The sequence below is a fragment of the Scyliorhinus torazame genome, chromosome 31 (genome assembly GCF_047496885.1).
Source record: "Scyliorhinus torazame isolate Kashiwa2021f chromosome 31, sScyTor2.1, whole genome shotgun sequence".
NCBI classification, from domain to species: Eukaryota; Metazoa; Chordata; class Chondrichthyes; order Carcharhiniformes; family Scyliorhinidae; genus Scyliorhinus; species Scyliorhinus torazame.
In genome coordinates, this window is record NC_092737.1 from 34,306,954 (window position 1) to 34,318,015 (window position 11,062).

Below are 11,062 nucleotides of genomic sequence, written 5' to 3' on the forward strand. Positions count from 1 at the left end.
AGGGAGGGGGGTTAAGGGAGGGGGGGTTAAGGGAGGGGGGATTAAGGGGGGGGGATTTAGGGAGGGGGGTTTAGGGGTTTGAGGGAGGGGGGTTAAGGGAGGGGGGGTTAAGGGATGGGGGGTTAAGGGAGGGGGGGGTTAAGGGAGGGGGGGGTTGAGGGAGGGGGGGTTGAGGGAGGGGGGGTTGAGGGATGGGGGGGTTGAGGGATGGGGGGTTGAGGGATGGGGGGTTAAGGGAGGGGGGGTTAAGGGAGGGGGGGTTAAGGGAGGGGGGGGTTAAGGGAGGGGGGGTTAAGGGAGGGGGGTTAAGGGAGGGGGGGGTTAAGGGAGGGGGGGGTTAAGGGAGGGGGGGTTAAGGGAGGGGGGTTAAGGGAGGGGGGGGTTAAGGGAGGGGGGGGTTAAGGGAGGGGGGGTTAAGGGAGGGGGGGGTTTAAGGGAGGGGGGGTTAAGGGAGGGGGGGTTAAAGGAGGGGGGGTTAAAGGAGGGGGGGGGTTAAGGGAGGGGGGTTAAGGGAGGGGGGTTAAGGGAGGGGGGGTTAAGGGAGGGGGGGTTAAGGGAGGGGGGTTAAGGGAGGGGGGTTAAGGGAGGGGGGGTTAAGGGAGGGGGGATTAGGGGTTTGAGGGAGGGGGGTTTAGGGAGGTGGGTTTATGGGTTTGAGGAAGGGGAGGTTTAGGGAGGGGGGTTTAGGGGGGGTTTAGGGGGGGTTTAGGGGGGGTTTAGGGGGGGTTTAGGGGTTTGAGGAAGGGGAGGTTTAGGGAGGGGAGGTTTAGGGAGGGGAGGTTTAGGGAGGGGGGGTTTAGGGAGGGGGGTTTAGGGAGGGGGGTTTAGGGAGGGGGGTTTAGGGAGGGGGGGTTTAGGGAGGGGGGGTTTAGGGTGGGGGGGTTTAGGGAGGGGGGTTTAGAGGTTTGAGGAAGGGGAGGTTTGGGGGGTTTATGGGTTTTAGGGAGGGGGGTTTTAGGGGTTTGAGGAAGGGGAGGTTTAGGGAGGGGGGTTTAGGGGAAGGGTTTATGGGTTTGAGGAGGGGGGTTTAGGGGAAGGGTTTATGGGTTTGAGGGAGGGGGGTTTAGGGAGGGGGGTTTAGGGAGGCGGGTTTAAGTGTTTGAGGGAGGGGGGTTTAGGGGTTTGAGGGAGGGGGGTTTAGGGTTTTGAGGGAGGGGGGTGTAGGGAGGGGGGTGTAGGGAGGGGGGTGTAGGGAGGGGGGTGTAGGGAGGGGGGTGTAGGGAGGGGTGTGTAGGGAGGGGGGTTTATGGGTTTGAGAAGGGGAGGTTTCGGGAGGGAGGTTTCGGGAAGGGATGGTTTAGGGAGGGGGTTTAGGGAGGGGGGGTATAGGGAGGGGGGTTTAGGGATGGAGGGGGGGTTTAGGGATGGAGGGGGGGGTTTAGGGAGGGGGTGGTTTAGGGAGGGAGGGGGGTGTTTAGGGAGGGAGGGGGGGGGTGTTTAGGGAGGGAGGGGGGTTGTTTAGGGAGGGAGGGGGGGGTTTAGGGAAGGTGGGGGGGGGTTTAGGGAGGGTGGGGGGGGGTTTAGGGAGGGTGGGGGGGTGTTTAGGGAGGGTGGGGGGGGGTTTAGGGAGGGTGTGGGGGGGGTTTAGGGAGGGTGGGGGGGGGTTTAGGGAGGGTGGGGGGGGGTTTAGGGGTTTGAGGGAGGGGGGTTTATGGAGGGGGGTTAAGGGAGCGGGGTTAAGGGAGGGGGGTTTAGGGGTTTGAGGGCGGTGGGTTTATGGAGGGGGCTTTAGGGAGGGGGGGTTTAGGGGGGGTTTATGAGTTTGAGGGAGGGGGGTTAAGGGAGGGGGGGTTAAGGGAGGGGGGGTTAAGGGAGGGGGGTTAAGGGAGGGGGGGTTAAGGGAGGGGGGGTTAAGGGAGGGGGGGTTAAGGGAGCGGGGGTTAAGGGAGGGGGGGTTAAGGGAGGGGGTTAAGGGAGGGGGGTTAAGGGAGGGGGGATTAAGGGAGGGGGGATTAAGGGAGGGGGGTTTAGGGGTTTGAGGGAGGGGGGTTTAGGGGTTTGAGGGAGGGGGGTTAAGGGAGGGGGGTTAAGGGAGGGGGGGGTTAAGGGAGGGGGGGGTTAAGGGAGCGGAGGTTAAGGGAGGGGGGGTTAAGGGAGGGGGGGGTTAAGGGAGGGGGTGGTTAAGGGAGGGGGGGTTAAGGGAGGGGGGGTTAAGGGAGGGGGGGTTAAGGGAGGGGGGGTTAAGGGAGGGGGGGTTAAGGGAGGGGGGTTAAGGGAGGGGGGGTTAAGGGAGGGGGGGTTAAGGGAGGGGGGATTAAGGGAGGGGGGATTAAGGGAGGGGGGATTAAGGGAGGGGGGATTAAGGGAGGGGGGTTTAGGGGTTTGAGGGAGGGGGGTTAAGGGGGGGGGTTAAGGAGGGGGGGGGGTTAAGGGAGGGGGGGTTAAGGGAGGGGGGTTAAGGGAGGGGGGGGTTAAGGGAGGGGGGGGTTAAGGGAGGGGGGGTTAAGGGAGGGGGGGGTTAAGGGAGGGGGGGTTAAGGGAGGGGGGGTTAAGGGGGGGTTAAGGGGGGGGTTAAGGGAGGGGGGGTTAAGGGAGGGGGGGTTAAGGGAGGGGGTGGTTAAGGGAGGGGGGGCTAAGGGAGGGGGGGGTTAAGGGAGGGGGGGGTTAAGGGAGGGGGGGTTAAGGGAGGGGGTGTTAAGGGAGGGGGTGTTAAGGGAGGGGGGTTAAGGGAGGGGGGTTAAGGGAGGGGGGTGTTAAGGGAGGGGGGTTAAGGGAGGGGGGGTTAAGGGAGGGGGGGTTAAGGGAGGGGGGTTTAGGTGTTTGAGGGAGGGGGGTTTATGGAGGGGGCTTTAGGGAGGGGGGTTTAGGGGGGGGTTTATGAGTTTGAGGGAGGGGTGTTAAGGGAGAGGGGGGTTAAGGGAGGGGGGGTTAAGGGAGGGGGGTTAAGGGAGGGGGGTTAAGGGAGGGGGGTTAAGGGAGGGGGGGTTAAGGGAGGGGGGATTAAGGGGGGGGGATTTAGGGAGGGGGGTTTAGGGGTTTGAGGGAGGGGGGTTAAGGGAGGGGGGGTTAAGGGATGGGGGGTTAAGGGAGGGGGGGGTTAAGGGAGGGGGGGGTTGAGGGAGGGGGGGTTAAGGGAGGGGGGGTTGAGGGATGGGGGGGTTGAGGGATGGGGGGTTAAGGGAGGGGGGGTTAAGGGAGGGGGGGGTTAAGGGAGGGGGGGTTAAGGGAGGGGGGTTAAGGGAGGGGGGGGGTTAAGGGAGGGGGGGGTTAAGGGAGGGGGGGTTAAGGGAGGGGGGTTAAGGGAGGGGGGGGTTAAGGGAGGGGGGGGTTAAGGGAGGGGGGGGTTAAGGGAGGGGGGGTTAAGGGAGGGGGGGTTTAAGGGAGGGGGGGTTAAAGGAGGGGGGGTTAAAGGAGGGGGGGGGTTAAGGGAGGGGGGTTAAGGGAGGTGGGGTTAAGGGAGGGGGGGTTAAGGGAGGGGGGTTAAGGGAGGGGGGTTAAGGGAGGGGGGGTTAAGGGAGGGGGGATTAGGGGTTTGAGGGAGGGGGGTTTAGGGAGGTGGGTTTATGGGTTTGAGGAAGGGGAGGTTTAGGGAGGGGGGTTTAGGGGGGGTTTAGGGGGGGTTTAGGGGTTTGAGGAAGGGGAGGTTTAGGGAGGGGAGGTTTAGGGAGGGGAGGTTTAGGGAGGGGGGGTTTAGGGAGGGGGGTTTAGGGAGGGGGGTTTAGGGAGGGGGGTTTAGGGAGGGGGGTTTAGGGAGGGGGGGTTTAGGGTGGGGGGGTTTAGGGAGGGGGGTTTAGAGGTTTGAGGAAGGGGAGGTTTGGGGGGTTTATGGGTTTTAGGGAGGGGGGTTTTAGGGGTTTGAGGAAGGGGAGGTTTAGGGAGGGGGGTTTAGGGGAAGGGTTTATGGGTTTGAGGGAGGGGGGTTTAGGGGAAGGGTTTATGGGTTTGAGGGAGGGGGGTTTAGGGAGGGGGGTTTAGGGAGGCGGGTTTAAGTGTTTGAGGGAGGGGGGTTTAGGGGTTTGAGGGAGGGGGGTTTAGGGTTTTGAGGTAGGGGGGTGTAGGGAGGGGGGTGTAGGGAGGGGGGTGTAGGGAGGGTGGTGTAGGGAGGGGTGTGTAGGGAGGGGGGTTTATGGGTTTGAGAAGGGGAGGTTTCGGGAGGGAGGTTTCGGGAAGGGATGGTTTAGGGAGGGGGTTTAGGGAGGGGGGGTATAGGGAGGGGGGTTTAGGGATGGAGGGGGGGGTTTAGGGATGGAGGGGGGGGTTTAGGGAGGGGGTGGTTTAGGGAGGGAGGGGGGTGTTTAGGGAGGGAGGGGGGGGGTGTTTAGGGAGGGAGGGGGGTTGTTTAGGGAGGGAGGGGGGGGTTTAGGGAGGGTGGGGGGGGTTTAGGGAAGGTGGGGGGGGGTTTAGGGAAGGTGGGGGGGGGTTTAGGGAGGGTGGGGGGGGTTTAGGGAGGGTGGGGGGGTGTTTAGGGAGGGTGGGGGGGGGTTTAGGGAGGGTGTGGGGGGGGGTTTAGGGAGGGTGGGGGGGGGTTTAGGGAGGGTGGGGGGGGGTTTAGGGAGGGTGGGGGGGGGGTTTAGGGAGGGTGGGGGGGGGTTTAGGGAGGGTGGGTGGGGTTTAGGGAGGGTGGGGGGGGTTTAGGGAAGGTGGGGGGGTTTAGGGAGGGTGGGGGGGGTTTAGGGAGGGTGGGGGGTGTTTAGGGAGGTGGGGGGGGTTTAGGGAGGGTGGGGGGGGTTTAGGGAGGGTGGGGGGGGGTTTAGGGTGGGGGGTTTAGGGTGGGGGGTGTTTAGGGTGGGGGGGGTTTAGGGAGGGGGGTTTAGGGAGGGTGGGGGGGGTTTAGGGAGGGTGGGGGGGTTTAGGGAGGGTGGGGGGGTTTAGGGAGGTGGGGGGGGTTTAGGGAGGGTGGGGGGGGGTTTAGGGTGGGGGGTTTAGGGTGGGGGGTTTAGGGTGGGGGGGGGGTTTAGGGAGGGGGGGTTTAGGGAGGGGGGGTTTAGGGAGGGTGGGGGGGGTTTAGGGAGGGTGGGGGGGGGGTTTAGGGAGGGTGGGGGGGGTTTAGGGAGGGTGGGGGGGGGTTTAGGGAGGGTGGGGGGGGTTTAGGGAGGGTGGGGGGGGTTTAGGGAGGGTGGGTGGGGGGGTTATGGAGGGTGGGGGGGGTTAGGGAGGGTGGGGGGGGGGGTTTAGGGAGGGTGGGGGGGGGGTTTAGGGAGGGTGGGGGGGGTTTAGGGAGGGTGGCGGGGGGTTTAGGGAGGGTGGGGGGGTGTTTAGGGAGGGTGGGGGGGGGTTTAGGGAGGGTGGGGGGGGTTTAGGGAGGGTGGGGGGGGGTTTAGGGAGGGTGGGGGGGGTTTAGGGAGGGAGGGGGGGTTTATGGGTTTGAGGGAGGGGGGTTGAGGGAGGGGGGGTTTCGGGAGGGGGGGTTTCGGGAGGGAGTTTTTTTGGGATTGAGGGAAGGGAAGTCGAGGGTGATGGAGGTTGGTTTTGGGATTGGGGAGGGGAGGTTGAGGGAGGAGGGTTTTTGGGGATTGAGGGAGGGGAGGTCGAGGGAGATGGAGGGGGGTTTGGGGGATGAGGGGAGGTTGAGGGAGGAGGGGTTTTATGGATTGGGGAAGGGGTGGTCGAGGGGGATGGAGGGGTGGGGTTTATGCATTGGGGGGAGGGGAGGTCGAGGGGTTTGGAGGGGGGGGTTTATGGATTGGGGGAGGGGAGGTCGAGGGGGACAGAGGGTGGGGTTTATGGATTGGGAGGAGGGGAGGATGAGGGGTTTGGAGGGGGGATTTATGGATTGGGGGAGGGGAGGTTGAGGGAGGAGGGGTTTATGGATTGGGAGAAGGGGAGGTCGAGGGGGATGGAGGGGGAGGTTATGGACTGGGGGAGGGGGGGTTATGGACTGGGGGGGGTAGGTCGAGGTGGATGGAGGGGGGAGGTTATGGACTGGGGGGGGGAGGTCGAGGTGGATGGAGGGGGGAGGTTATGGACTGGGGGGGGGGAGGTCGAGGTGGATGGAGGGGGGAGGTTATGGACTGGGGGGAGGGGAGGTCGAGGGGGATGGAGGGGGGGTTATGGACTGGGGGGGGGAGGTCGAGGGGGATGGAGGGGGGGGGTTATGGACTGGGGGAGGGGAGGTCGAGGGGGATGGAGGGGGGAGGTTATGGACTGGGGGAGGGGAGGTCGAGGGGGATGGAGGGAGGGGGTTATGGACTGGGGGGGGAGGTTGAGGGGGATGGAGGGGGGGGGTTATGGACTGGGGGGAGGGGAGGTCGAGGGGGATGGAGGGGGGGGGGTTATGGACTGGGGGAGGGGAGGTCGAGGGGGATGGAGGGGGCAGGTTATGGACTGGGGGAGGGGAGGTCGAGGGGGATGGAGGGAGGGGGGGGTTATGGACTGGGGGGAGGGGAGGTCGAGGGGGATGGAGGGGGGGGGGTTATGGACTGGGGGGAGGGGAGGTCGAGGGGGATGGAGGGGGGAGGTTATGGACTGGGGGGAGGGGAGGTCGAGGGGGATGGAGGGGGGGGGGTTATGGACTGGGGGGAGGGGAGGTCGAGGGGGATGGAGGGGGGGGGGTTATGGACTGGGGGGAGGGGAGGTCGAGGGGGATGGAGGGGGGAGGTTATGGACTGGGGGGAGGGGAGGTCGAGGGGGATGGAGGGGGGAGGTTATGGACTGGGGGGGGGGAGGTCGAGGGGGATGGGGGGGGTTATGGACTGGGGGGGGAGGTCGAGGGGGATGGAGGGGGGAGGTTATGGACTGGGGGAGGGGGGGGGAGGTCGAGGGGGATGGAGGGGGGGGGTTATGGACTGGGGGGGGGGAGGTCGAGGTGGATGGGGGGGGTTATGGACTGGGGGGGGAGGTCGAGGGGGATGGAGGGGGGGGTTATGGACTGGGGGAGGGGGAGGGGAGGTCGAGGGGGATGGGGGGGGTTATGGACTGGGGGGGGGAGGTCGAGGGGGATGGAGGGAGGGAGGTTATGGACTGGGGGGGGGGGAGGTCGAGGGGGATGGGGGGGGGTTATGGACTGGGGGGGGGAGGTCGAGGGGGATGGAGGGGGAGGTTATGGACTGGGGGAGGGGGGGAGGTCGAGGGGGATGGAGGGGGGGGTTATGGACTGGGGGGGGGAGGTCGAGGTGGATGGGGGGGGGTTATGGACTGGGGGGGGGAGGTCGAGGGGGATGGAGGGGGGGGGGTTATGGACTGGGGGGGGGAGGTCGAGGGGGATGGAGGGGGGAGGTTATGGACTGGGGGGGGAGGTCGAGGGGGATGGAGGGGGGAGGTTATGGACTGGGGGAGGGGGAGGGGAGGTCGAGGGGGATGGGGGGGGGTTATGGACTGGGGGGGGGAGGTCGAGGGGGATGGAGGGGGGGGGTTATGGACTGGGGGGAGGGGGGGTTATGGACTGGGGGGAGGGGAGGTCGAGGGGGGGGTTTATGGACTGGGGGGAGGGGAGGTCGAGGTGGATGGAGGGGGGGTTATGGACTGGGGGGAGGGGAGGTCGAGGGGGGGGGGTTATGGACTGGGGGGGGGTGCCACCTACCTGCGAGTGACAGAGGAACCCGAAGACGACCATGATGGCGGCTGGCAGCAGGACAATGCCAAAGACTGCGGTGATGAGCAGGGTGTTGAAGACACTGACCACCACGTTCTGAGCGGTGACCAGCACAGCACAGGCCCAGCAGTCCAGCGTGCTGCGCAGTTCCAGATCCCCAGCCTGGCCCAGGCCACCGGGCCTGGGAGGCCTCTCTCCGTCCTCTCGGTTGGCCGGCGGGCGGGTGGCAGAGATCGTGCAGTCAGACATGGCGGAAAGAGTCCCAGGACGAAAAACAGCGCCAACTGCCGCTTCACGTGCCCCTCCGGCAGGGTGGTGGAACTTTCTGGAAGCCTGCGGGCCTTTGTTGAGCTCGGCAGAGGAGAGTTTCCCAGAGCGGTTCTCTGGAGACTGCTCCTCTCGGTGTCTCTCACACACTCTGAAGTGAGCAACTCCAGGCCTCTCTCGCTGTGTCGGATCCAGGAGCGGGGCCCCCGCACTTAATCCAGGAATGTCAGATAACCCCCCGCAGTGACACCAGGAGAGGGGCAGGCCTGGGGGGTGGGGGAGCTGAGAGTCAGACTGAGCCTCCCCACTGACACATTCCCCAGGAGGGGGACGTGCCTGGGGGCGACCCAGAGGGGGCCAGCAAGTGTGAACACACACTTCCACTCACACGCTCACACACTGCCTCACACTCACACTGTCTCTCACACTCACACGGTCTCTCACACACACACTGTCACACTGTCTCTCACACTCACATGCTCATGCACTGTCACACTGTCTCTCACACTCACACGCTCACACACTACGTCTCACACTCACATGCTCACGCACTGTCACACTGTCTCTCACACACACTGTCACACTGTCTCTCACACACTGTCACACTGTCTCTCACACACACTGTCACACTGTCTCTCACACACACTGTCACACTACCTCTCAAACACACATGCTCACGCACTGTCACACTGTTTCACACACACACTGTCTCTCTCACACAAACATACTGTCACACTCTCACACACACACACTCACACTGTGTCTCTCACACACACACACTGTCACACTACCTCTCACACTCACATGCTCACACACTGTCACACTGTTTCACACATACACACTGTCACAATGTCTCTCACACACACACACTGTCTCTCTCACACACACACTGTCACACTGTCTCTCACACACACACAATGTCACACTGCCTCTCACACACACACAATGTCACACTGTCTCATACACACTGTCACACTGTCTCTCACACACACGCACTGTCACACTGTCTCTCACACACACGCACTGTCACACTGTCTCTCACACACACACAATGTCACACTGTCTCACACACACTGTCACACTGTCTCACACACACTGTCACACTGTCTCACACACACACACAATGTCACACTGTCTCACACACACTGTCACACTGTCTCATACACTGTCACAATGTCTCTCACACACGCTGTCACACTGTCTCTCACACACACACAATGTCACACTGTCTCACACACACTGTCACACTGTCTCACACACACTGTCACACTGTCTCATACACACTGTCACAATGTCTCTCACACGCACTGTCACACTGTCTCTCACACACACACAATGTCACACTGTCTCTCACACACTGTCACACTGTCTCATACACACTGTCACACTGTCTCTCACACGCACTGTCACACTGTCTCTCACACACACACAATGTCACACTGTCTCACACACACTGTCACACTGTCTCACACACACTGTCACACTGTCTCTCACACACACACTGTCACACTGTCTCTCACACACACACTGTCACACTGTCTCTCTCACACACATTGTCACACTGTCTCTCACACACACCACTGTCTCTCACACACACACTGTCACACTGTCTCTCACACACACCATTGTCTCTCACACACACACTGTCACACTGTCTCTCACACACACCACTGTCTCTCACACACACACTGTCACACTGTCTCTCACACACACCATTGTCTCTCACACACACATTGTCACACTGTCTCTCACACACACCACTGTCTCTCACACACACACTGTCACACTGTCTCTCACACACACCATTGTCTCTCACACACACACTGTCACACTGTCTCTCACACACACCATTGTCTCTCACACACACACTGTCACACTGTCTCTCACACACACCATTGTCTCTCACACACACACTGTCACACTGTCTCTCACACACACCATTGTCTCTCACACACACACTGTCACACTGTCTCTCACACACACATTGTCACACTGTCTCTCACACACACACAATGTCACACTGTCTCACACACACTGTCACACTGTCTCACACACACTGTCACACTGTCTCTCACACACACACAATGTCACACTGTCTCACACACACTGTCACACTGTCTCATACACACTGTCACAATGTCTCTCACACACGCTGTCACACTGTCTCTCTCACACACATTGTCACACTGTCTCTCACACACACCACTGTCTCTCACACACACACTGTCACAATGTCTCTCTCACACACACTGTCACTCTCACACACACTGTCACACTGTCTCTCACACACACACTGTCACACTGTCTCTCACACACACACTGTCACACTGTCTCTCACACACACACTGTCACACTGTCTCTCTCACACACACTGTCACAATGTCTCTCTCACACGCACTGTCACACTGTCTCTCACACACACACTGTCTCTCACACTCACACTGTCACACTGTCTCTCACACAGACACACACACACTGTCACACTGTCTCTCACACTCAGACTGTCACACTGTCTCTCACACAGACACACACACACTGTCACACTGTCACTCACACTGTCACACTGTCTCTCACACAGGCACACACACACTGTCACACTGTCTCTCTCACACACTGTCACACTGTCTCACACACACACACACTGTCTCTCACACACACACACACACTGTCTCTCACTCAGACACTGTCACACTACCTCTCACACACTGTCAGAGCGGGGCAGTGGGATTAGTTTTGGGATTGATACAGGGCTATGGGGAGAGCAGGGCAGTGGGATTAGTTTGGGGATTGATACAGGGCTATGGGGAGAGAGCGGGGCAGTGGGATTAGTTTGGGGATTGATACAGGGCTATGGGGAGAGAGCGGGACAGTGGGATTAGTTTGGGATTGATACAGGGCTATGGGGAGAGAATGGGGCAGTGGGATTAGTTTGGGGATTGAGACAGGTCTATGGGGAGAGAGTGGGACAGTGGGATTAGTTTGGGATTGATACAGGGCTATGGGGAGAGAGTGGGGCAGTGGGATTAGTTAGGGATTGATACAGGGCTGTAGGGAGAGAGTGGGGCAGTGGGATTAGTTTGGGGATTGATACAGGGCTCTGGGGAGAGAGTGGGGCAGTGTGATTAGTTTGGGATTGATACAGGGCTATGGGGAGAGAGCGGGGCAGAGGGATTAGTTTGGGGATTGATACAGGGCTCTGGGGAGAGAGTGGGGCAGTGTGATTAGTTTGGGATTGATACAGGGCTATGGGGAGAGAGTGGGGCAGTGGGATTAGTTTGGGGATTGATACAGGGCTATGGGGAGAGAGCGGGGCAGTGGGATTAG

General features: G+C 61.5%; 1 protein-coding gene across 1 annotated transcript in view; it reads right to left on the reverse strand.

Annotated features, from left to right (window-relative positions):
* tmem88a (transmembrane protein 88 a) overlaps window positions 1-8,175 on the reverse strand; it is a 55,431-nt gene extending 47,256 nt beyond the window's left edge. Inside the window, exon 1 of the mRNA XM_072493519.1 lies at window positions 7,460-8,175. Within this exon, the coding sequence (XP_072349620.1) occupies window positions 7,460-7,720 (261 nt within the window). The 5' untranslated portion in view covers window positions 7,721-8,175. The remainder of the gene's footprint in view (window positions 1-7,459) is intronic.
* Between the last annotated feature and the right edge of the window lie 2,887 nt (window positions 8,176-11,062).